This window comes from Prionailurus bengalensis, chromosome A3 (assembly GCF_016509475.1).
Source record: "Prionailurus bengalensis isolate Pbe53 chromosome A3, Fcat_Pben_1.1_paternal_pri, whole genome shotgun sequence".
NCBI lineage: Eukaryota > Metazoa > Chordata > Mammalia > Carnivora > Felidae > Prionailurus > Prionailurus bengalensis.
Genome location: NC_057354.1, coordinates 101,259,411 through 101,287,115, shown reverse-complemented (window position 1 = coordinate 101,287,115; position 27,705 = coordinate 101,259,411). Strand labels below are relative to the sequence as shown.

General features: G+C 36.4%; 1 protein-coding gene across 2 annotated transcripts in view; it reads left to right on the top strand.

The window, feature by feature from the left end:
- LOC122497139 (E3 ubiquitin-protein ligase RNF103) overlaps positions 1–27,705 on the top strand; it is a 109,314-nt gene that overhangs the window by 62,497 nt on the left and 19,112 nt on the right. For both annotated transcript variants that reach the window (XM_043603919.1, XM_043603917.1), the window contains one exon: positions 14,184–14,244. In XM_043603919.1, coding sequence (XP_043459854.1) covers positions 14,184–14,244 — 61 coding nt within the window. The remainder of the gene's footprint in view (positions 1–14,183; positions 14,245–27,705) is intronic.

The following is a 27,705-nucleotide window of genomic DNA, read 5'->3' as shown; positions in this document are numbered from 1 at the left end:
TTTGCTAACATTTTATACAGGGCTTTTGCATCTGTGTTCATGACAGCTACTGCTCTGTAGTTTTCCTTCCTAGTAATGTCTTTATCTGGGTTTGCTATTAGATTAATGCTGTCATAGAATGAGTTAAGAAGTGTTCCCTCATATGTTTTCTTGAAGATTTTATTCTTGAAAATTGTTTTCATTTCTTCCTTAAATGTTTGAGTACCTATTTTCAGTGGTTTGTTTTGGGAGGGGGCTATATACCTAGGAGTAGAATTGGTGGGTCATATGGTAATTCTTTATTTACCTTTTTGAGAAACTCCAAAACTGTTTTTTTTGTTTTTGTTTTTACGGTGGCTTCACCATTTTATGTTCCCATCAGCAATGTACAAGTGTACTGTTTCTCTGCATCCTTCCCAACAATTAAAAAAATTTTTTTGATAGCTAGTCTGCTGGGTGCAAAGTGGTACCTCATTGTTTTGATTTGCATTGCCTTAATGACCAATGAAGTTGAATATCTTTTCATGTGCTTGTTGGCCATTTGTGTATCTCCTTTGGAGAAATGCCTTTTTATGTCCTTTGCACATTTTTAATTGGGCTGACTTTTTGTTGTTGAGTTGTATGAGTTCATTATATGCTTATAGTAAGCTCTTATCAGGTACAGGATTTGCAAATATTTTTTCTCATTTTATAGGTTATTTTTTTTTACTTTCTTGATAATATCCTTTGATGCACATTTGTTTTTAATTTTGATGAGGTTCAGTTTATGTATTTTTCTCTATTTGTTCATTCTTTTAGGACATTTCTAATTATCCATTGCCAAATCTGATACTTTCAAGAGTTTTTGTTTTTTTTTTTAATTTTTTTTTTTTTTTTTTTTTTGGGACAGAGAGAGACAGAACATGAACAGGCGAGGGGCAGAGAGAGAGGGAGACACAGAATCGGAAACAGGCTCCAGGCTCTGAGCCATCAGCTCAGAGCCCGACGCGGGGCTCGAACCCCCGGACCGCGAGATCGTGACCTGGCTGAAGTCGGATGCTTAACCGACTGCGCCACCCAGGCGCCCCTATTTCAAGAGTTTTAACAGATTTATAACCTATAGCTAAGTCTTTGATTTGTGTTATATGCTGGAGGTAGGAGCAGAGCTTACTTTTGAAAGAAGAAATCATGTTTGCATGATATATCTCTGTATGCCTTTACCTTTACTCTTAGTCTTTATATTTAAGTGGGTTTTTGGTAGGCAACATATAGTTGAGTCTTCCTTTTTTTTTTTTTTTTTAGTATTTATTTATTTTAGAGAAAGAGACAGAGTGTGAGAAGGAGAGAGGCAGGGAGAGAGGGAGATACATAATCCAAAGCAGGCTCCAGGCTCTGAGCTGTCAGCACAGAGCCTGATGTGAGGCTTGAACTCAGGAACTGTGAGACCATGACCTGAGCCAAAGTCGGCTGCTTAACCAATTGAGCCACCCAGGTGCCCAAGTTGAGTCTTGCTTTTTATCTCCCCCCACCCCACCACCACATGCTGTCTTTTAGTTGGTTTTTTAGACCATTCACATTTTTTTTTTTTTTTTTTAATGAAGCCCATTGCAGGGTTTGAACTCACAACCCTGGATCAAGACTTAAGCTGAGATCAAGAGTCAGGTGTTTTTAACTGACTGAGCCACCTAGACCATTGGTGCCCCTTGACCATTCACATTTAAAATAATGATTGATATAGCTGCATTAATGTCTACAGTGTTGTAACTGGTGTCTGTCATACTTCTTTGTTATTTTTTTCCCATCTTAAAAAAATTTTTTTTTGTCTTGTGTGATTTTATTTTTTATTATTTTTTTTTCAACGTTTATTTATTTTTGGGACAGAGAGAAACAGAGCATGAACAGGGGAGGGGCAGAGAGAGAGGGAGACACAGAATCGGAAACAGGCTCCAGGCTCTGAGCCATCAGCCCAGAGCCTGACGTGGGGCTCAAACTCACGGACCGCGAGATCGTGACCTGGCTGAAGTCGGACGCTTAACCGACTGCGCCACCCAGGCGCCCCTGTCTTGTGTGATTTTAATTGGGGATTTTATATGATTCATTTTATCTCATATTTTTGCATATCAATTACAAATTTTTAAAAACATTTTAGTGGTTATCCCAGATTTGAAATATACATTTGTAATTAACTAGCTTACCTTTTTTTTTTTTAATGTTTATTTATTTTTGAGAGAGAGACATACAGAGTGTGAACAGGGCACAGGCAGAGAGAGAGAGGGAAACACAGAATCTGAAGCAGGCTCCAGGCTCTGAGCTGTCAGCACAGAGCCTGACATGGGCCTCGAACTCACAAACTGTGAGATCATGACCTGAGCTGAAGTGGGATGCTTAACTCACTGAGCCACCCAGACGCCCCAAACTAACTTAACTTCTAATAACATACTGTTTCACATGTAATGCAGGTAACTTTCTAGCAGTGTATTCCCAGTTCCTCTCTCCTGTCCAATATGACGTTGTTCTCACTCATTTCACTTATCCATATGCTATCTTCATCCAATACACATTTGCTATTATTGTTTTTAATTTTTAAATGTTTACTTATTTTTGACAGAGAAATAGAGCATGAGCAGAGGAGGGGCAGAGAGAGAGGGAGACACAGAATCTGAAGCAGGCTCCAGGCTCTGAGCTGTCAGCACAGAGCCTGATGTGGGGCCTGAACTCACAAACCGCGAGATCATGACCTGAGCTGGAGTTGGACACTTAACCACCCGAGCCACCCAGGCGCCCCCACATTTGCTGTAATTGAACAGTTATCTTTTAAATCATTTAAGAATAAGAAAAGTAAAAATTTTGGCTTCACTTATTTTTTTCTCTGATACTCTTTATATAGATGCAAGTTTCTAACTATATAATTTTTATTCTCCCTGAGGAACTTTGTTTAAACATTTCTGGTAGGCCAGATCTGCTGTGATGAATTCCCTCAATTTTGTTTGAGAGTCTTTATTTCTCCTCTTTTGATAGATAATTTTGTTGGACATAGAATTCTAGGTTGGTGATTTTTTTTCCCCAACACCTTAAATATGTCCACTCTCTTAGTGCTTGCATAGTTTCTAACAAGAAGTCATTTGTAATTCATACCCTTGTTCCCCTATAGGTAAAGTGCTTTTTTCCTCTATCTTCTTCCAAGATTTTCTCTTTGCTTTGGTGTCTCAGTTTGAATATGATATCACTAGTTGTCATTTTTTGGATTGTTATTCTACTTTTTGTTCCCTTTACTTCCTGGATCTTTGGTTTGGTGTCTGTCATTAATTTTGGAAAGTTCTCAATAATAATTATTTCCAGTATTTTTTTGTTCGGTTTCCTCTTTTATCTCTTTCAGATATTCCAGTTATGTGTATGTTAACATCTTTTGAAACCATCCCATAGTTCTTAGTCATTTTTTTTCTTTTTGTTTCATCTTTTTCTTTTTAAATTTCAATTTGGGAAGTTTCTATTCAGTGACTCAAATTCATTCATTCATTCCTTGGCTGTGTCCTGTCTACTGATAGACCTATCAAAGGTATTTTTCATTCTGTTAGAATATTATGTTTTATATTTCTAGCATTTCCTTATGATTCTTAGTGTTTCCATTCCCTGTACTTGCTTACATTATTCATCTCTTCTTGGATAATGTCTACTTTTTTTCTTTTTTTTTTTACAAGAGCCAAAACATGTCAATCTTTTTTTTTTTTTAATTTTTTAAAAAATGTTTATTTATTTTTGAGACAGAGAGAGACAGAGCATGAGCAGGGAAGGGGCAGAGAGAGAGGGAGACACAGAATGTGAAGCAGGCTCCAGGCTCTGAGCTTTCAGCACAAAGCCCGACGCGGGGCTCGAACTCACGAACTGTGAGATCATGACCTGAGCCGAAGTCAGATGCTTAACTGACTGAGCCACCCAGGAGCCCCAACAAACATGTCAATCTTTATGTCATATCTAGTCCTGGTTCTGATTCTTGCTTGGTCTCTTCAGACTGCTTTTTCTTGCCGTTTAGAATGCCTTGTAATTTTATGTTGAAAACTGGACATGATACATGAAGCATTAAGAACTAGGGTGAATTGGTCTTCAGTATGAGGTTTTATGCTAATTAGGCTAGGAGTTTGGCTTTGTTAATATTTTTCTGGAGCTATAGGTGCCATAGGCTTAAAGTTATTCTAGTGTGCCTGTTTTTGTCTCCTTGTTATCTTGGACATCCAAAAAAACTCCTCCTTAGATAGACGGATAAAACTTACCTTGCATCTCTTTTAGCTCTAGTTTATTGTTCTACTATTGGTGTGATGGTAAGATGTGGGGGACTGGAGCATTCTATAATCTTATTAAGTGTTTTTGTGGCCTGTGTCCCTGGACTATGACATTTGCAAGTATTTCTTAATTTTTTGCCCACTTCTGGTGACAAAAGAAGATTTAAAAAAGAGCAGTCTGGTACATGCCCTTTTCCAAAGTGGAACAAGGCTCTAGTAAGGTTTATTTTATCGAAGAATAGGCCTTTGTTATGGAAGACAGTCTGTGCATATTTCAGAGTGGTTACTTTCCTCCTCCCTCTGTCAGAAACACAAGGGGGATCTTTCTTGCCTTTTCAAAATGAAAAGCTTCTGGAGGTAAAACCCATGCAGTAGTGGTGTCCCCTAGGAGTTTCATTCTCATGATACTTTATACCCATCCTGCAGCAACTAGTCAAAATTACCATTTAAATGTTCCTTCCAGTGTTCCAGGTAAGCGTGTCTCAACTGTGATTTTCTGTATTCACCTCTCTCTTTCCACATTTGCCCTGTAGTTTGGTTAATAGTTTGCCCTGTAAATTTTTTTTTCTTCTTTTTTCTTTTCTTTAATTTTCTTTTCTTTTCACTCTTTTTTTTTTTTTTTTTTTTTTTTTTTTTTTTTGTTATAGGACAAGATGACTTCTGAGCTCTTTATATATTCAGTCAGAGCTGAATCTGAAATTTTTCTCCACTTTTAAGTGCTACTTTTCACTCATAGAATTTGGGATTGAGATAATTTTTTCTTTCAGCATTTTAAAGACACTCCATTGTCTTCTGATTTGCATAGTTTCTTTTGAGAAGTCTGATGTAATTGTTATTTTTGGTCCTTTGTGATTATGATTAATGTGTATTTTTTCTCCATAGCTGGTTTTAAGATATTTATCTCTGATTTTCAGCATTTTATTATTTTTTTTAATAAAAAAAAAATTTTTTTTTAATGTTTATTTATTTTTGAGACAGAGAGACAGAGCATGAACTGGGGAGGGACAGAGAGAGAGGGAGACACAGAATCGGAAGCAGGCTCCAGGCTCTGAGCCATCAGCCCAGAGCCCGACGCGGGGCTGGAACTCACGGACCACGAGATTGTGACCTGAGCTGAAGTCGGACGCTTAACCGACTGAGCCACCCAGGCGCCCCTGATTTTCAGCATTTTAAATATAATGTGTGTAGGGGCACCTGGGTGGCTCAATCGGTCATGTGTCCAGCTTCGGCTCAGGTCATGATCCCGTGGTTCATGGGTTTGAGCCCTGCGTCAGGCTCTGTGCTGACAGCTTAGAGCCTGGAGCCTGCTTCGAATTCTGTGTCTCCCCCTCCCTCTCCCTCTCCCCTGCTCATGCTGTGTCTCTCTCTATCTCTCAAGAATAAATAAACAAAAATTTTAAATATAACGTGTTTAGGTGTGTGGTGTAGTGTTACATTCTGTTATTTTGTTTATTTTTGGTGTCTCCATGGCTTTGGATTCTCTAAGCTTCTTAGATCTGTGGTTTGATACTTTTCATTATTTTTGGAAAAATTTCAGCCATTCTGTCCTTAAATACTTTGTTTTCCTTCTCACTTCCTGCTGGAATACCAATTATACATCTGTTAGATCATTTGTTATGTCTCGTAGTTCCTGAATACTTTGTCTTATTTTATTCTGTTTTTTAGTTTGGGTAACTTTTATTGACTTTAGGTTTGTTGATTCTTTCCTCAGCTGTGTTTGATGAGCCAGTTAAGACATTCTTTGTATATGTTTCAACATTTTTCTACCATATTTAATTGAGACTGAAAGTGGATTTGAGTGCCCATTGTGCCTGTGGTTCCTGAGGTTCTGTGCTCTCCACTAACCCATTCTTGGACTTCATCAATTTATTAAAAACTTTAACCAGGTTTTCCTTAATTGCTCGTAAAGTACCTGCCATCCCATGCTGTGTCACAGCTGGTTTAGTGTTCAGTGTTCCCTCTCTTCTTGGAAGTGAGTTTGTTTATATTTCATATTACTTCGTTACCTTGTAACCTATTTTTTGGCAAGTTCAGGAAAAGTTATTTTGTAGTTCGTCCAGCTTTGTCTTACTGTCTTATTGAGAGTCTTCCCAGCTTTCAGTATCTCAGCAGAGATGGAAGTCTCAAATTCTTTTTGGAAAGTGCCCCCATTAAATTAGACCCATTTCTTAAGTGCCTTTGTTTACATTTTTTTTCAACCACTGTGTATTATATCCTTCTCTATTTTGCATCCATTTGCACATTTTTCTTTCGTGATATTGTTTTCCTGTTACTACCCTAAATATGCCATATATTGGTCCTTACAGTGGAATGTATGACTTATTGAAGCCTTTTTGAGAGATGAATATGTATTTTTGCTGTTAGAAAACTTGTGACTTTAATTTACTCTGGTTTGGAAATAAGTATAGGTAATTCATTAGTTACTATTTTTCCTGTAATGAAGACAGATTGACTTTAGTTTTCAGTAATCATTTGCCATACATTTTTCATTTATTTTAGAAGATGCTGATTAAATGTCAGTTATGAAACTGAAACAAAATCTGGGTTTTTGTAACTATTTTGAAGTTTTGGGTGATTGTATAACAGAGAAGGGAGTGTGGCATCTAAAACAATTAAAAAGGGGTTCCGACTGGCTCAGTCAATGGAGCATGAGACTCTTGATCTTGGGGTTGTAAGTTTGAGTCCCACATTGGGTGTAGAGATTACTTAAAAATAAAATCTTTAAAAAAATAAAATAAAACAATTAAAAAAAATACTCAATAAGTGTTCCTAAAATTATGGGATAGAATTTAAAAGTATTTCTGGGGTGCCTGTGTGGCTCAGTTACTTGAGCATCCAACTCTAGATTTCAGGTCATGATCCCAGGGTTGTGGGATTGGAGCCCCGTGTTGGGCTCTGCACTGAGTGTGGAGCCTGCTTAAAGACTCTGTCTCTCTCCCTCTGTCCCCCTCTCCCACTTGTGTGCTCTGTCTCTAAAATTAAAAAATAAAAAGGATTTAAAAATACTTCTTCCAAAGATGATTTAAAGCATTTATAAACTGGGTTTTTAAAAAAATTCATAAAATAGTCTTACATTTTAAAATTTTAATTGAAATAAAGTTGACATAGAATATTAAATTAATTTCAGGTATACAACATAAAGATTCAGTGATCATATACATTATGAATATCCATGATAAATGTATTATAGTACTATTGACTAAATTGTCTATGTCAAACTTTTCATCTCCATGATTTATTTTATAACCAGAAGTACGTACCTCTTAATCCCCTTCACCTAATTTGCCCATCCTTCTTCCATTCCTCTCCTGTTTGGCAACCACCAATACTCTATGAGTCTGTTTCTGTCTTTTTTTGTTTGTTTCAGTTTTTAGATTCTGCATAGAAATGAAATCTTGTGATGTTTGCTTTTCTTTGGCTTATTTTATTTAGCAGAATACGCTCTAGGTCCATCCATGTGGCCACAAATGGCAAGATTTCATCCCTCTTTACAGCTGAGTAACAGTCCATTTGTGTATATGTGCCCCACCTTTATCCGTTTATCTATAGATGGACACTTAGGTTGCTTCCATGTTTTCACTGTTGTAAAGAGAGCTGCAATAAACATGGGGTGTATATATCTTTCTGAATTAGGGTTTTTGTTTTCTTTGTGTAAATATCCGGAAGTAGAATTACTGGATTGTATGGTAGCTTAATTTTTAATTTTTTGAGGAACCTCCATACTGTTTTCCCTAGGGGTTGCACCAATTTACATTCCCACCAGAATGCATGAGGACTTCCTTTTCTCCACATCCTCACCAACGCTTATTTCTTGTCTTTTTGATGTTAGCCAGTCTGACTAGTGTGAGGTGATAGCTTACTGTGGTTTTTGATTTGCATTTCCCTAATGATTAGTCATGTTGAGCATCTTTTCATGTGTCTGTTGGATGTCTGTGTATCTTCTTTGGAAGATATTTAGGTCATCTGCCCATCTGTTAATCAGATTGATTTTCTGGTGTTGAGTTATGGGAGTTCCTTATATATTTTGAATACTAACCCCTTATTGGATATATCTTTTGCAAATATTTTCTCCCTCTGTTTGTTGCCTTTCTGTTTTATTGATGGTTTCCTTCATCGTGCAAAAGCTTTTTAGTTCCATATAGTCCTAATTGTTTATTTTTGCTTCTGTTTCACTTGCCTGAGAAAAATATTGTGATATTTGATGTTCAACAGATTACTGCCTAAAATTTTCTTTTAGGAGTTTTATGGCTTTAGGTCTCACATTTAGGTCTTGAATCCATTTTGGGTTTATTTTTGTGTAAGGTGTAAAGAAGTGGTCTGGCTTCGTTCTTCGGCGTGTAGCTGTCTGTTTTCCCCAACACCATTTATTGAAGAGACTGTCTTTTCTCCATTGTCTATTCTTGTCTCCTTTGTCATAGATTAACTGATGATACATGTATGGGTTTGTTTTTGGTCTCTCACTTTTGTTCTCCTGATCTATGTGTCTGTTTTTCTACCAGTTCCCAAACTGTTTTGTTACTATAGCTTTGTGGTATGTCTTGAAATCTGGGATCATGATACTTCCAGCTTTCTTCTGTCTCAAGTTTGCTTTGGCTGTTCAGGGTCTTTTGTGGTTGCATACAAATTTTAGTATTAGTTGTTCTAGTTCTGTGAAAAATGCTGTTGGTATTTCTATAGGGATTGCACTGAATGTGCAGATTGCTTTGGGTAGTATGGACATTTTAACAGTATTCTTCCCATTCAGAACTCGATGTTTTTTGTTTTTTGTGGTTTTTTTTGTTTTTGTTTTTAACATTTTTATTTATTTTTTTGGGACAGAGAGAGACAGAGCATAAACGGGGGAGGGGCAGAGAGAGAGGGAGATACAGAATCGGAAACAGGCTCCAGGCTCCGAGCCATCAGCCCAGAGCCTGACACGGGGCTCGAACTCACGGACCGCGAGATCGTGACCTGGCTGAAGTCGGACGCCCAGCCGACTGCGCCACCCAGGCGCCCCCATTCTGCCTCATTTTAAGGCTTAAATTTGAATTGTGAAACCTATCGTAGTTGTGGTTCCTGGAATTTTAGTAACTGCTACAGGTTGGTACTCTTCATGGGTGCATTGCTTCCACTTGATTGGCTATCCTCAGGGATTAGCAGTTGAAAGCAGAAATAATAGGAACTAATCAATATTTGACCCATGAAAATAAAAATCTAAAATTTATGTTTAGCACCAGATTAGGAATAACTTGCTGCCTTACAAAACTCATTGCTATAATATAATAGACGTAAATGTTTTTTTTCTCGCAACTTGAATCAAATAGCTTTACCCATCAATGTTGCCAGTTCAGACAAACATTATTTAACCACATTTATTTTTGTACTCCGTCCCCTTAGTCTATAGAAAAGGACACTGTTTTGCCTAGGTCCTTTAGTGGTTTTTGTTTTTGCTGAGTAAAATGTTACAGCCCCTTTCTCCTCCCCTCCTCCCCAGTCCACCATAGTGGATACTCACATGGTTCCCTTACAAACTTTTTGAGGTCTCTGCTCAAAAGTCACCTTAGTAGTTGAGCTTTCTTCCATCACCCTATAAAAAATAGCAAACCTCCCCCGCCACTGCTCTCATCCTATTTTCCTTGCTTCATTTTCTCTGTAGCACTCGTTTTGTGACAGAGTGTTTACTTGTTTATTTGCTTACTGTCTTTTTCCTTATTAGAATGTAAGTTCATAAGGTGGAGTCCTTGTCTCCTGCTATATCGCTAGCACATTGAGCAGGTACTGAGTAAATGTTTGAATGAATGTGTGAGTCTTGGGTTTCCATTCCTGCTGGTTCTGAAGTTCTGGTTAGATTATAAGAGTGTCTTCAAATTTCTTCCTATATCTCTTAAAATAATTTTGACAACTTGTGTACCCTTTTGGACAGTTATAAATATTTAATATTTGTTACAATTTTAAGTAAAGTTGCACAGGATGTAATTTTTGGCATATTGAAATACCGTAAAATTGTTACATCACTCTTTTAAAAGCATCACGGCAATTTGATCCCCATCAGTATTCATTTGAAACATACATGCACACATTCTTATTTATAGTCAGGCATTTTTTCATTATTCTCTTTCTTCTTCAAAAGAGAATTGCCATTTGTTTCCATTCTACTTTTACCACATGAATTTCTCCTAATGTGATAGATACTTCTATGCTTGAAATAATTTAACAGTCATCCTATTATACTTGTAACAAAATACATACATACCTCTTATGAGAAAAATGCTCAGCAAACTAGGAATAGAAGAGAGCTCTCTTAACATGATAAATAAAGGGCATTTATGGAAAACTACAGCTAACTATGTAGTATTGTGAAAGACTGAAAGCTTTTTTTCTAAGATTAGGAGCAAGACAAAGATACCTGCTTTTGCCACTACTGTTCAATATTGTACTAGAAATTTTAGCTAGAGTACTTAGGCAAGAAAAATAAATAAAAGCTATCCACATTGAAAAGGAAGAAATAAAACTATATTTGCAGATGGCATGGTTCCATACATAGAAAACTCCCAAAGAATCCTCATGTACAAGATACTTATTAAGTGAATTCAGCAAATTTTCAGGTTTCAAGACAGTTATAAAATAATTAGTTGTAGTTTTTACACCTTCAATGAAAACTCTTAAAAGGAAATACAGAAAAACATTTGTTTACAAAGGTATCTAAAAGAACAAAATATTGAGGAATAAGTTTAACCAATGAAGCAAAATATTTATACACTGAGAACTATAAAATATTGCAATATTGCTGGAAGAAATTTCAGAATCATGGATTGCAAGACTTAATGCTGTTAAGATGGCGGTACCACCCAAAGCAATCTGCAGATTCAATACAATGCCTATCAAAATTTCAAAAGGAAAAGTTGATTCTCAAATTTCATATGTAATATAACAGGCCCTGAATAGCCAAAACAATACTGAAAAAGAAAAACAAATTTGGAGAATTCACAGTTTCTGATTTCAGAAGTTACTATGAAGCTATAGTAATGTAAACAGGGTGGTATTGGTATAAGGATAGACACATAGGCCCATACATGTATGGCCAGTTGATTTTCTGCAAGGGTGCTAAGACCATTTAATAGTGGGTAGTCTTTTCAACAAATGGTGCTGGGACAAATGGATATTCAAAAGTAGAGAAATGAAGCTGGACTCATACATCATTCCATATACAGAAATTAAGTTAAAGCTCTTAGAAAACCATAAAATTCTTAGATAAAAACATAGGGATAAATCTTCATGACCTTATATCTGGCAATGGATTTTCAGCTATGACACCAGAAGCACAAGCACCAAAAGCAAAAATAGACAAATTGAAATTCATCAAAATTAAAAGCTTTCATGCATCAAAGGACATTATCAAGAAAGTGAAAAGGTAAGCTATAGGATGGGAGAATATATTTGTAAATGACATATCTGATAAGGTTCTACTGTCAGAATGTAAAAGAACTCATACAACCAGCAACAACAAGACAGCTAAACTTAAAAAAATGGAAAGAAGACATGAATAGGTGTTTCTCCAAAGAAGATACGCCAATGGCCAACAAGCACATGAAAAGATATTTAACTTCACTGGTCATTAAGGAAATGCAAATCAAAACCACAATGAGATACTGTTTCCGCAGGTCCAACAGATTGGTGGTAATAAAAAAAAATGGAGGGTAACAAGTGTTGGTAAGGACGTGGAGAAATAACCCTTGAACATTGCTGGAGTGAATGTAAAATGGTGAAGCTTCTTTCTAAAATAGTTGGGGAGTTTCTAAAAACGATAAACATAGAATCACCATATGATGCAGCAATTCTACTCCTAGATCTATATTCCAAAGAACTGAAAATAGGAATTCTAATAAATACTTGTATACGAATGTTCATGGCAGCACAGTAACTAAAAGACAGAAACAACCCAGATATCCATCAAAGGATGTATGAGTGAACAAGTTGTGGTGTATACATACGATGAATATTACTCAGCCATGAAAAGTACTGAAGTATTGATACTTCAAACCCCCAAACACTGTACTAAATGAAAGAAGCCAGGCACAAAGGACTACATATTGTGTGATCCCTTTTATATGAAATAGTAAAAATAAGCAGATCAAAAGAGAGCAAATTAGTGGTTGCCAGGGAATGGGGAAGGAGGACATAGGGAGAGATCATTTAAAGGGTATGGTGTATTCTTCTGACATGTTAAAAAAGTTTTGAAACTGGAGAGAGTTGATTGCAAAACATTGTGAAGGCACTAAGTGTCCCTGAATTGTGTATTTTGAAATGACTAGTTGTAATGTGAATTTTACCTAAAAAATGCCTATAAACCTGTTAAAATTTTTAAAAGTTTATATCCATATGGTTTTAAGTCCTTTACTGTTTACTTTCTTCTTCTTGGTTGGAGTTATTATAGTTGTTGCAAAATAAATTTTGTACATATTTTGTTAAATAATGATTTTCATGAAATCATTAAAAAGTGAAATTTATTGGAACTACATCTTCTTTTAATTGTATAGATTTTTTTAATGCCATTTAGTTCATGTGCCCATGGATGAATACTGCAAGGTTCAGCATCATTTCTATTCCCATTTTATTTATTATTTTTAATTTAAAATCCCACAGCCATTGTTTATTATAAAGGTGAACCCTGATGCTTATCATGGGCTTATTGGTTGGATTTCTGGTAGTGATCACAGGTAAACATTTTGGATTGGCAGAGATGGAGGTCAGCTACCAGTAGGGGCCAGTCACACCAGATGAGGATGTCTTTCCTTGGAAGCCTAATCACCTATTTTTAGTACTAGGCCACCATAGCTTGGAGGTGGACCGAACGTGTGAATCTGTGCCATGTGACCACCACCCTCTGTACAGACACAGAGGTGCATGCCAGCGAGTTGCTCCTTGCCCAGAAGCAGGGCAGGTTTCAGTAGCTTGTGTTGCAGCATGCCTAGTTGGACCATCTCCAGGGATCGCCCATTCACCTAATGAGGCTGGTGCCCCAATTGCAGTGTGCCACACCTGTGACCATCCTCCTGCCTCCAAAGACCTGTGCCAACTGCAGAGAGCCTTTGGACAGCGCTGGCTAGGGGTATGGACAAGAGAGCCTCATCACAAGGTGCCACAACCGGAAGAAAGCCCTATTTTATGTTTCATTAGACTCTAATGTTGAGAAACATTGTTAATATAAATAGATGGTAATGGAAGTTTTATTATTTCATTGTTCCCGAGTTCTTTGAAATTATCGTATGCCAAAGAGCGTAAAGTGATGTTATGTAAATTTAGTTTTAATGGTTCATCAGCTGACAACTCAGACTTTCCTTCGTATTTTTTTTGCAACTGAAGAATTAGAAAACACTTCAGTTGCTTAAGAATTTGATAGTCATTGGAGTAGTTTAGTGTTTCCTCAATACCTACACTAGTATTTCCAGCTGGCCCTATGTTTAGTGCTTTAGAGGTTTTTGCCTCTGAGGGAAATATATCATGGTAATAAGAGACATAGGTCAGAGGAATTTCTGTTGTTTGTAAAATGAAAAAAAAACATTGTTAAAAAGGGGAAGGAAAAGGTGACACAGGCAGAGCAAGTTTTGAAATAGTTACGTTTAGATGTTGAAAATCTTCTGATGCCCTTAAAACCTATCTATTTATGCCTGTGCACCTCCTGAAAAATGTTGATGTACCTGCAGGGTGTTGAACTCTCTCTGAGGTCTTCTGTAAAGTGCTTCTTACTGCCTGCATTCAGATAAGAATCTTTAAATAGCTTGTGACTTCTATGTACTGTGAATAAAAACATGGAAGAAAAATAGAATTTGGCCCTAAAGCTTTTGTTTGAAAACGGATTTACTGATTTTGTGTCTGGAATAAATGTAGAGTTAACACAAAATTCTTTAAAATTTGGTGAATTAGGAGTTTTGGCTTTTGTTTTAATTCCTTTTCTAAAATTTTTCCCAGGTCAATGAATGGTCATTGAAGATAAGAAAGGAAATGAGAGTTGTTGACAGGCAAATACGAGGTAAATTATAATTTTATGTCTCCTATTCCTTACCCTTTTGGTGTATTTTGTATTAGTTCATAAAAATAAACTGCATCTACCTATTGTAAGACATAGTTTATTCTTATATGAATTGTTTATAGCTGTCCTAATCATTTTGCTTTCTAATCATTGTAAGAAAAGCATATACATTTTATAAGAGCTAAGTCTTTCCTCTGGCCTTCAATTCAGCTATTCAAGGGGCTATGTTCATTATCTCTGACTTCCTAGAGATTAGGTTAGTGTTGGAAATAAAGCTGTTGCTCACATACTGTGATGGATAGAATAATGACCTTCCAAAGATGTCCACTTTCGAATCTCAAGAATCTGTAAATATGTCACTTATGTGACAAAAGGGACTTTGCAGATGTGATCAAATTAGGGATCACCAGGTGGAGAGATTATCCTGGGTGTCTGGGTGGGTCCAGTGTAATCACAAGGAGCCTTACAAAAAGGAAATATGATGTTGAGAAAAAGTGAGAAAAAAGGAGATGTCGCCATGGAACCAGATGTTAAGGTAATGTCCTTTGAAGATGGAGAAGGAGGTCATGAGCCATGCAGTTGTCCTCTAGAAGCTAGAGAAGGCAAGGAAATTGATTATTCCTTGAAGCTTCCAGAAGAACACAGTCCTTCCAACACTTTAATTTTAGAATTTTGGCCACTAGAATTGTAAAAGAAACAGTTGTGTTTTAAGCCATTGTAAAAAGGAAGTAAAGAAACTTCATCTTACCTATGAAGAAATGATCTTATGAAATTCATGTTAAATTTTGGGTAAGGAATGCAGTGCAATTCCATTTTCATCACTCTTTTGTTTATCTCAGCATAGCTATAAATTGAGGAAAATACATTAAAAAAAGTTTTTTTAATGTTTGTTTATTTTTGAGGGGGCGGGGTGGGAGTGGAGGGGCAGAGAGAGCAGGAGACAGTATCTGAAGCAGGCTCTGTGCTGACACCAGAGAGCCAGATGTGGGGCTCGAACTCACAAACTGTGAGTTTGACCTGAGCCAAAATCAAGAGTCAGATGCTCACCTGACCAAACAACCCAGGCTTGGGCACCCCGAGGAAAATATATTTCTTTCTTTTTTTAAATATATTTTTTAAGTGTACTTATTTATTTTGAAAGAGAGAGAGAACCAGCAGGGGAGAGTTAGAGGGGGACAGAGGATCTGAAGCAGGCTCTGTGCTGACAGCAGAGAGCCTGATGTGGGGCTTGAATTCCTGAACCACAAGATCGTGACCTGAGCCCAAGTTAGACACTTAACCTACTAAGCCACCCAGGTGCCCCGCAAGGAAAGTATATTTCTAAATGTTGTTGTAAAGTACAGCTTAAAATTAAAGTGACTTACAAAGAGATAGTAATGTTTAAAACTTTTATGATATTTAACACTTTCATAATTAGAGAAAATACGAGCAGTGTATTCCAGTATCACTCCCTCAAGAAAGGAATTGGAACAGGAAATTCTATTCCCAGGCATGATGGAGTAATGATTTTAGATTTGCACTTCCATCGTAAATAAAGAAAAAAACTGGACAAATTCTGTGAAACTTCGGTTTTCAAACCTTGGACAACTGACAGCAAAGGATTTTTTTTTTTTTTTCCAGGAAGAGGGAAACAGAGAGTCTTTTTTTTTTTTTTTAAGTTTGTTTATTTATTTTGAGAGAGAGTTGGGTCGGGGGGGAGAGACAGAGGGAGAGAGAAAATCCTAAGTAGGCTCCATGCTGTCAGCATAGAGTCCAACATGGGGCTCAATAGCACGAACCATGAGATCATAACTTGAGTTGAAATCAAGAGTCAGATGCTCAACCGACTGAGCCACCCAGGTGCCCCACAAAGAGAGTCTTAATATGGTCCTGATTTTCAGCCTGGAGAAACTTTCTGATTGTAGCATATGGGAGGAAATTCTAAGCAGAGCATGGTGGTCTTGGGGTTGAGGAGGCAGAGGTCAGGGTTCAGGGAGGCTGTAGTGACTGGAATTTGTGGGGCAAAATATCAGAGAGAGGGGCAGTACCCAGAGAAAGCTCTAAATGCCTACACAGTGTACCATGGAGTCTTTGGCTGAATTCTAAGCTCTGCATACTTAGAATGAGATTTCAAGAGGCTAGGCAAAGAACAATTACTGGGGACAAAACAAATACACTATAAGCTACACAATTGTTAGAGCTAACAAAATTGAGAGATGGTAGAGTTCTGGTAAGACACAGGAAAGAGACTTTGTTGAACATCTTGGACATTCAGTAGAGAACCCAGAAAGATCACGTCTTAATATTAAGGCTAAGGCAGGCCTAGATTAAAGGCAACTATAAGCCCTCACCAGCAAAGCTTAAAAACAGCTCTTGGGGCCTAAACCTGAGTGGCTCAGTTGGTTGAGCATCCGACTTTGGCTCAGGGCATGATCTCATGAACTCTTGGTTCATGGGTTCATCCCCTATGTCAGGTTTTGCGCTGATGGCGCAGTGCCTGTTTTGGATTCTCTGTCTCCCTCTCTCTGGGGCCCTCCCCCACTCATGTGTGCGCTTGCTCTCTCTCTCGCTCTCTCTTTCTCTCAAAAGTAAGCCAGAAAAAAAGTTCTTGAAAGCTGATCTGCAGACAGCTTAAATGCCAATAAAGGTGAATGCTCTTTAAAGAAAGACCAAAAAATTCAGACACTTAAAATGAAACATTTAGAGTGCCCAACATCCCATGAAAAATGACTAGAAAGAAGCAGTAAAGTGTGATTCAGAATCAGGAAAAAAAATCAGGTGATACAAATAGACCCAGAAAAAAAGGGGTGGTTGAAAAAGCAGACAAGCATTTAAACAGCTATTATAAATATGTTAAGGAATTTAAAGGAAAACATGGATATAATGGGATAAATAGAAGATACAGAAAAGAATAAAATGGAACTTCTAGGATTTAGAAATAAATTGAAATAAAATGAAAACTTCACTGCATGAGTTAAAGAAGCACATAAGACAGTATAAAAAATAAGATCAGTGAAAGTAGTGCAAACTATCTAAACTATAATACAGAGGGAAAAAAAGTAAAGGAAAATATGTGTGAACACAGCATCAGTGACCTGTGGAACAATATCAAGTGGTGTCATGTGTCAAGGATAATACAAACAAAAACATACCACAGCATGTCATTCAAATTACTGAAAGTTAACAATCAAGAGAGAAGACAGTCCGAGAAAAAAATCACATTAAAAAACAAAACGATAAGGATGATTAAAATTTTCTTTCAGAAGCAGTGCAAACCAAAACATCTTTTTTTCCTGTTTCTTAAATTATTTTAATTATTTTTAGAAACAGAGAACGAGCAGGGGAGAGGGGCAGAGAGAGGGAGAAATTCTTAAGCAGGCCCCACACTGAGTTTGGAGCCCAACTCAGGGCTCAATCCCAGGCTCTGGGATCGTGACCTGAACTGAAATGAAATCAGGAGTCAGATGCTCAACCAACTGAGGTACCCAGGCACCTCAAACCAAAACATCTTTAATGTGCTGAAAGAAAGAAAAGAACTCAACATTATCCTAGAATTCTATATCTAGTGAAAATAGCATTCTGAAGTGGAGGTGAAACAAAGCTATTTTTATACAAAAGCCAAGAGAATTTGCTGCCAGGAAATCTACAGTACAAGCAATGTTAAAGGAAATTGTGAGCTGAAGGAAAATTATACCAGATACAAACTGGGATCTACCCAGAGGCATGAAGCATGCTGGAAATATTAAATATGTAAGTAAATATAAGTTTTTTCTTTTTAAAATTTCTTTTAAAAATTACTGAATTTTCGTGCCTGAATGGCTCAGTTTGTTATGCTTAACTCTTGATTTTGGCTCAGGTCATGATCTCAGAGTTCATGGGATGGAGATCAAGCCCCAAGTCAGGCTCTGCACTGAGCCAGGAGCCTGCTTGGGATTCTCTCCACCCGCACCCCTCAAAATAAACATTAATAAAATAAATGTTACTTGCTTATAAAAATTTATCATAGAAAGACTTGTCTTTCATTTGGTTTTATATTAGCAGTCAAGGTGAATAGATTTTGTAAAAAATACCAGTGCAAAACGTAGAATCTGCAAAATTAACCTATGATCTTGAAGTCAGAGTACTGGTTACCCTTGGGGGGGCATGGTGCATTAAGGCAGACATAGAGAGACTTTTGTAATCCTTTATTTCTTGATATGGTGGTTACATGGGTGTGTTTAATTTGTGAAAATTTGTATATCTCTACAGTAATGTATGCTTTTCTGTGTGTATGATCTACTTGAAAAAAAAGTTTAAAGAGAAAAACAATAGTAACCTCAATAAAGCAAAGTATAAGTACAAGTAATTCTCATCTTCTTATGGAGAACTCATGTAGTCCAGAGTTTTAGCTTTCAGTTAGATGTGTAATACACTTAGAGTACTCATCATAGACAATACTAGAATGAATTTAGACCATATACATTGCCCCCTTCTCAAATGAAAATAGTTTGGTTTTTATATCTCTCCCCATGAGTATAAAAGTAATAATATACATATCGATGCAGAAAAGTATAAATAGGAAAGTTAAAACCACCCTGAAATTCTACCACCCACACATAATACCACAAATATTTTGGTGATCATCCTTTCAGATATATCTCAAACTTATATCTGTACTTGTATTTGTACAAAAATATTTATGAATGGATCATACTTTTCCTGTTGATGTTTTATTGATTTATTTCTTATAAAGTCAAGTATACCTAATACAAAACTAGTTTTAAGTATACCGTTCAGTGACATTAAGTACTTTCACACTGCTGTGTAACCATTACCACTATCCATTTTCAGAACGTTTCCTTTATCCCATACTGAAACTCTGTACACATTAAACAATAACTTTCTTTCCCCCACAATGGATACCAAATTCCCTAGTAACCATTGTTCTACTTTCTGTTTCTATGTATAATTTGACTATTCTAGGTACCTCATATAAGTGGAATCAAACAATATCTGTCCCTTTGTGCCCGACTTATTTTACTTATCATAATAATGTTTTCAACATTCATCCATGTTATATAGCATGAATCAGAATTAGCTTCCTTTTTTTTTTTTTTTTCCTTTTCCTAACCCTACCGATTTAACTTCCTTTTTAAGACTGAGTGGTACTTCATTATATTCATCTTGTGGTAGACATTTGGGTTGTTTCCACCTTTGGGCTATTGTGAATCATGCTGTTATGAACATGAGTGTACAAATATCTCATCAAAGTCCTGATGTCATTTTTTTTTTTTTTGGTATGTATATACCCTATAGTAGAATTGCTGGATCAAATGGTAATTCTATATTTAATTTTTGAGGAAACACCATAGTGCTTTCCAAAGCACTCCACTATTTTATATTCCTAATATCAACAGCTAAGACATCCAAAAACAACCATATATATGAGGGAATATAAAAGGTCATTATGCACACTGAGGGGAGAATGCAGCTCTGAAAAGATCTGAGAAGACTTTTAACTTTATAGTGCAGCAGGTTGGTGCCCAGCACAGAAATACCCTACATCAATAAAAAACAGCAAACCCTGGGGAAGTGGGAGAGTCTGAATACCAGAGTTATAAGATTCAAAGATTCATTTTCAACAATAACAAAAAAATCACAAGATGTACAAACAGGAAAATATGGTCCATCCAAAAGAAAAGAAATGAACAAAAAATGTCCCTGAGAAAGACCAGATGACTGATTTACTCAACAAATATTTTCAAACAGTTGTTTTAAAGGTGTGCAGAGAGCTAAGGTAAGATGTGGACAAGGTCAAGAAAATGACAGAAACATGAACCAATGTTCATGAACAAAATGGAAACATCAGTAAAGAAAAAACATGAAAAACAAGAAATTCTGCTGAAAAGTACAATAACTGAAATGAAAAATTTGCCAGCATTATTTGAAAGCAGATATGAGCAGGCAGAAGAATCAGTGAACTTGAAAATAGTATAGTTGGAATTATCAAGTCTGAGAAGAAGGGAAAAAAATTGAAGTAAACTGAGCCCAAGGGATCTGTAGGACACCATGAAGTAGGCCAGCATACACCCTGTGGGAGTCCCAGAAGCAAAGTAGAGAAAAGGGGCAGGGAGATGATTTAAAGAAATATTGACAAAAACTTCCCCAATTTTATGAAAGACATGAATATAATCCAATAAGTGCCACATACTCCAAATGATGTATATTCAAACAGACTCATGCCAAAGCACATTATAATCAAATTTTAGAAAGATAGTGTTTAAAGTAGGGAGAAATGACTCACCATATAGAAGGGATCCTCAGTGAGATTTTCAGCAGATTTCTCACCAGAAGTGTTGAGGCCCAGAAGGCAGTGGGTCGATATATTCAAATGCTGATCAGCCAAGAATCCTATATCCAGCAAAATGAGGGAGAAATCAAGATATTCGTAGATAAACAAAAACTGAGGGAATTTGTTAACCACTAGACCAGCCTAGTGTTAGTTACTGCCTAGCAGTAAGTGCTATAGGGTGTCCTTTCGGTTGAAATTAAAATAGGACTGTAACTTGAAGCCATGTGAAAAAATAGATTTTTTTTTTTTAATTTTTTTTTTAACGTTTATGTATTTTTGAGACAGAGACAGAGCATGAACGGGGGAGGGTCAGAGAGAGGGAGACACAGAATCCAAAACAGGCTCCAGGCTCCGAGCTGTCAGCACAGAGCCCGATGCGGGGCTCGAACTCATGGACTGCGAGATTGTGACCTGAGCCGAAGTCGGCCACTCAACCGACTGAGCCACCCAGGCGCCCCAAAAAATAGATATTTCTGTTAAAGGTAAATACATGGACAATTATAAAAGCTAGCATTTTTGTAACTTTGGTTGTATATCCGTTTTTGTTTTCTACATGATTTAGGAGACTTGAGCATTAAAAAAAAATATGTGTTTGAACTCACAGTACAGAAAAAGTACTTCAGTGATATCAGTAACTGAATGGGCGTAGGGACAGAGCTGTATACAAGTAATGTTTTTGTGTACTATTGAAGTTAAGCTCATATGAATTCAAGTTAGTGTTATAACTTTAGGATATTAAGTGTAATATCCATGGTAATCACAAAGAAAATAGCTATACATTATACCAAAAAGCCAACGAAAAGGGATTTGAAAAGTTCCATTATGAAAAAAGAAATGAGTAAACACAAAAGAAGACATTAATGCAGGAAATGAAAGAAAAGGCTGTAAGGCCTACAGAAAAATACAACAAATGGCAAAAGTAGGCCCCTTCATATCAGTAGTTAAATGTAAATGGATTAAATTCTTTAGTTGAAAGACAGAGCTTGGCAGAATGTATTTTTTTTTAATGTTTATTTATTTTTATTTTTGAGAGAGAGAGCAAGAGGAGGGAAGGGACAGAAAGAGAGGGAGACTCAGAATCCAAATCAGGCTCCAGGTTCTGAGCTGTCAGCACAGAGCCAGACGCGGGGCTTGAACTCATGGGCTGCGAGATCATGACCTGAGCTGAAGTCGGACACTTAACTGACTGAGCCACCCAGGCACCCTGGCAGAATGGATTTTTTAAAAAATGATTCTACTCTATGCTGTCTGCAAAAGACTTATTTTATTTTCTTTTACTTTAGAGAGAGAGTGCGAATAGGGGAGAGGGGCAGAGGGAGAGACAGAATTTTAAGCAGGCTCCACACTCAATATGGAACCCAACAGGGGACTGGAGCCCATGAACCTGGAATCATGACCTGAGCCAAAATCAAGAGATGCTCAACTGAGTGAGCCACTTAGGTGACCCTGAGACTTAATCACTTTAGATCCAAAAGTACAAATAGGTTGAAAGTGAAAGGACAAAAAAAGATAATCCATGGAAACGGTAACCAAAAGAGAGTGGAGGTTGCTATATTTACACAAAACAAACTTTAAATCAAAAAGATTAGAAGAGTCAAACAAGGACATTATATGTTATTAACAGTTTCAGTAGAATAAGAGGATATAACAATTAATTATACACATCTATGCCCCTGAAAAGATTGTCAAAATATATGAAGCAAAAATTGACAAAACTAAAAGGGGAAGTAATTCTACAATAATAGTTGGAGACTTTAATAACCTACTCTCAAAAGTGAATAGAACAACCAGATAAGGTAAATAAGGGGGGTGCCTGGGTGGCTCAGTCAGTTGAGCATCTGACTCTTGGTTTCTGCTCAGGTCATGATCTTGTAGTTTCGTGAGTTTGAGCCCCATGTTGGGCTCTATGCTGGCAGTGTGGAGCCTGCTTGGGATTCTCTGTCTCCCCCTCTCTCTGCTCCTCCCCTGCTTGTGCTGTCTCTGTCTCTCTCAAAATAAATAAATAAACTTAAAAAAATAATAAAGAAATAAGGATACTTGAATAACATAATAAATCAACTAGATCTAATAGACCTATATAGAATACCCAACAACAGGATACATATTTTTCTCAAGTGCTCATGGGACATTCAGAATAGACTATATGTTAGTTCAAAAATCAAGTCTCAATCAATTTAAAATATAGTTATATAATGTGTCTTCTCTGATCACAAGGTTGATTAGAAGTCAGAAGATGGAACACTGGAAAATTCACAAATATTGGGAAATTAACACACTCTTTTTTTAATGTTTATTTTTGAGAGAGAGAGAGAGTGTGAGTGAGGGAGGGGCAGAGAGAGAGGGAGACACACAATCTGAAGCTGGCTCCAGGCTCTGAGCTGTCAGCACAGAGCCTGATGTGGGGCTTGAACTCACAAACAGTGAGATCATGACTTGAGCCGAAGTCAGATGCTTAACTGACCGAGTCACCCAGGTACCCCAACACACTCAAAACAGTATATGGGCCTATATGTATATATACGATATGTACATCTATATCTGTATCATAGATAGATAGATAGATAGATAGATAGATAGATATCATAGATAGATAGATAGATAGATAGATAGATAGATAGATACACACCATAAAGGAAACTAGAAAGTATTTATAGATCAGTGAAAATCACAATACAGTATATCAAAACTTATGGTATGTAGCAAAAGCAGTACTCAGAGGGAAATTATAGCTGTAAAAATGCTTACATTAAAAAAGGAGAACTCAAATCAACAACCTAACTTTACATCTTGCAGAATTAGAAAAAGAAGAAACTTAACCTAAAACTAGCAGAATGAAAGAAGTAATAGGATTAGAGCAGAGATAAATAAAATGGAGAATAGAAAAACAATAGAGAATAAGAAATCAAAAGTGAGTTCTTCGAAAACACCAATAAAATTGACAAATCTTTGGCTACACTGACTAAAAGGACAAAAGAGAAAGAAAGAAGACTCAAATGCCTAAAATTGGAAATGAAAGTGGGAGTGCTACTACGATTCTAAAAAAAATTGACAATATATATTATAGGGGTACTATGAACAGTTGTATACCAATGAATTGGGTAATATAGATGAAATGGACAAATTCCTAGAATCACAAAACCTACCAAGACTGAAACATGAAGAGAAAATCTGAACAGGTGTAACTAGTAAGGAGATTGAATCTGTAAGCAAAAATCTCCTGAGAAAGAAAAGTCCTAGATCTGATATATTCCCTGGTGATTTCTACCAAACATTGTAAGAACTAACCCCAGCTCTTATCAAACTTTTCCAAAACATTGAGAAGAAAACACTTAAGTTCTTTTATAAGGCCATCATTTCCCTGATACCAAAGCCAGATGACACTACAGGAAAAGAAAACTACAGACCAATATCTCTTATGGACACTGATGCAGAAATAACCAAAAAAGAAAAGAAAAAAAACAAACTAGCAGACAAAATTCAAGAGGATTATTCACCATGGCAAAATTGGATTCCTGGAATGCAAGGATAGTTTAATATATGTAAATCAACCAATGTAATATAGCACATCAATAAAATAAAGGAAAAAATACATGATCATCTCAGTTGATGGAAAAAACATTTGACAGAATTTGACACCCTTTTATGGTAACATTGATAGGAATAGAAGGAAATTACCTCAACATAATAAAAGCCATATGTGAAAAATCCACAGCAAACATTACACTCAGTGGTGAAAGAAAGCTTTTTCTGTACCATTAGAAACACCACAACAATTGCCTGACTTTGCTACCTCTCCTCAACAGAGTACTGGAATCTCTAAACAGAGCAATTAAGTAAAAGAAAGAAAAGGCATCCAAATTGAAAAGGAAGAAGTAAAATTATCTCTTTTCAGATAATACAATCTTAATGTGTATAAAACATCTTAATGTGTATAAAGATTCTACAACAAAACTGTTAGAACTAATAAGTTAATTCAGCAAATTAGGATATAAAACATACAAAAATTAACTGCATTTCTATACACTAACAGTGAATAGTCTGAAAAAGAAATTAAGAAAACAGTCCTATTGGGGTGCCTGGGTGGCTCAGTCGGTTAAGCGTCCGACTTCATCTCAGGTCATGATCTCACAGTCCGTGAGTTCAAGCCCCGCGTCGGGCTCTGTGCTGACAGCTCAAAGCCTGGAGCCTGCTTCAGATTCTGTGTCTCCCTCTCTCTCTGACCTTCCCCCGTTCATGCTCTGTCTCTCTCTGTCTCAAAAATAAATAAACATTAAAAAAATTTTTTTTTAAACCAGTCCTGTTTACAGTAGCAACAAAAAGAGTGAAATACTTAGGAATTAGCCAAGGAGGTGGAAAACTTGTACAAAGAAAACTATAAAAACATTACTGAAAGAAATTAAATATCTAAGTAAATGGAAAGACATTCTGTGTCCATGGACTGGAATACTTAGCATTGTTAAGATATCAATAGCACCCAATGTGATCTACAGATTCAATGTAAACCCTTTCAAAATCCCAAAGACATTTTTTCGGAAATAGAAAAATCCACTTTAAAATTCATATAGAATCCCAGGGAAGAGCTAAAACAGTCTTGAAAAAGAACAAATTTGGAGGACTCACACTCTCTCATTTCAAAACTTACTACAAAACTATAAATAAACAGTGTAGTACCTGCATGAAGACAGTCATAAAGACCAACGAAATAGAATTGAAAGCCCAGAAATAAATCCTTCCATATATGGCCAAATGATTTTTGACAAGGGTGCCAAGACCATTCACTGGGGAAAAGAGTCTTTTCAGCAGATGGGGCTGGGAGAACTAGACATCCACATGCAAAATAATGAAGTTGGACCCCTACTTAATACCATATACAAAAATTAACTCAAAATTAAGACCTAAATGTAAAAGCTAAAACTGAAATCCCTAGAAGAAAACATAGGGCAAAAGCGTCACGATACTGGATTTGGCAGTGATTTTTTGGATTTGACCCCAAAACTACAGGCAACAAAAAAAATATAACAAACTGGACTTTATGGAGATCAAAGATTTTTGTGACTCAAAATACATAGTAGAAACAGTAACAGTAAAAAGGTAACCCACCAAATGGTAGAAAATATTTATAAATCATATATCTGATAAGGGATTAATATCCAGAATATATATATAAAGCCCTTAAAACTCAACAACTAAAAAATAGCCCTATCCAAAAATTTGTAAAGGTTTTGAATAGACTTTCAGGCTTTTAGAATATTTCTCCAAAGAAAGTATACAAGTGGTCAATAAGCACATGAAAAAATGTTCAAAATCACAGATCATTAGGGAAATGCACATCAAAACCGCAAAGAGATAACACCTCACATCCATTAGGATGGCTGCTATCAATTAAAACAAAATGGAAAACAAGTGTTGGCAATGATGTAGAGAAATTTAAGCCAGTGGTCACTCTTGGTGGAATGTAAAATGGCACAACAGCTGTGGAAAACAGTATGACTATTCCTAAAAAAGTTAAAAATAGAATTACCATGTGATTCCACAATTCTGCTTTTGAGTATTACTATGGACTCAATGTTTGTTTTGCTCCCAAAATTCATATGTTCAAGCCCTCATCCCCAGTGTGATAGTATTTGGAGGAAGTGGGGCTTTGGGAAGTAATTAGGCCATGAAGGTGGATCCTTTATGAATGGGATTTAGTGTCTTTATCAGAAGAGATCTCTTTCTATTATCTTTATCTTCCTATTATCTACATCTTTCTATTCTGTCTTTATCTTGGCTAGTGTAAATGCTGCAATAAACAGAGGGGTGCATATGTCTTTTCACATTAGTATTTTTGTTGTTTTTGGGTAAATACCCAGTAGTGGAATTACTAGATCAAATAGTATTTCTGTTTTTAATTTTTTGAGGAACCACCATACTCTTTTCCACAGTGGCTGCACCAATTTACATTGCCACCAACAGTGCATGAAGGTTCTCTTTTCTCCACATCCTCTTCAACACTTGTTATTTCTTGTTGTTTTGATTCTAGCCATTCTGACAGGTGTAAGGTGATATCTCATTGTGGTTTTGGTTGGCATTTCCCTGATGATTAGTAATGTTGAGCATCTTTTTGTGTGTTTGTTGGTGATCTTCAGAGAAATGTCTATTCAGGTCTACTGCCCATTTTTTAATTGATTTGTTTGGGGTGGGTTTTTTGTTTTTTGGGGTGTTTTTAGTGTTGATATGTTGTTTAAGTTCTTTATATACTTTGGATATTCACCCCTATCAGATATATTATTTGCAAAGATCTTCTCCCATTTAGCAGGTTGCCTTTTTGTTGACAATTTCCTTCCTTTGCAAAAGCTCTCATTTTGATGTAGCCTTAATAATTTATTTTTGCTTTTGTTTCCCTTGCCTGAGTAGTCTTATCTAGAAAAATATTGCTAAGGCCATGGTAAAAAAAATTACTATCTATGTTTTCTTCTAGGAATTTTATGGTTTCAGGTCTCATGTTTAGTTCTTTAGTCCACTTTATTTTTGTGTATGATGTTAGAAAGTGGTATCGTCTCATTTTTTTGCAAGTAGCTGTCCAATTTTCCCAGCACCATTTACTAAAAACAGTGTCTTTTCCCCATTGTATATTCTTGCCTCCTTTGTCATATATTGACCATATAAGTTTGGGTTTATTTCTCAGCTCTGTATTCTGTTCCATTTGTTTATATGTCGTGTGTGTGTGTGTGTGTGTGCGCGCGCGCGCACGCGCGCATGCCAGTAGCATAGGGTTTTGATTACTATAGCTTTGTAATATATCTTGAAACCTGGGATTATGATACTTCCAGCTTTATTCTTTTTTTCTCAGGGTTGCTTTGGCTTTTTAGGGTCTTATGTGGTTGCATACAAATTTTAGTATTATGTGTTCTAGTTTTGTGAAAAATGCTGTTGGTACTTTAATAAGGATTGCATTGAATCTGCAGATTGCTTTGTATGGTATAGACATTTTAATATTCTTCCAGTCCACAAGCATGGAATGAATATATTTTCATTTGTATCATCTTCATTGTTTTTATCATTGTTTTAATAGTTTTCAGAGTACAGGTCTTCCACTTCCTGGGTTAAGTTCATTCCTAGGAGTTTTATTCTTTTTTTTTTTTTTTTTTTTTAATTTTTTTTTTTTCAAC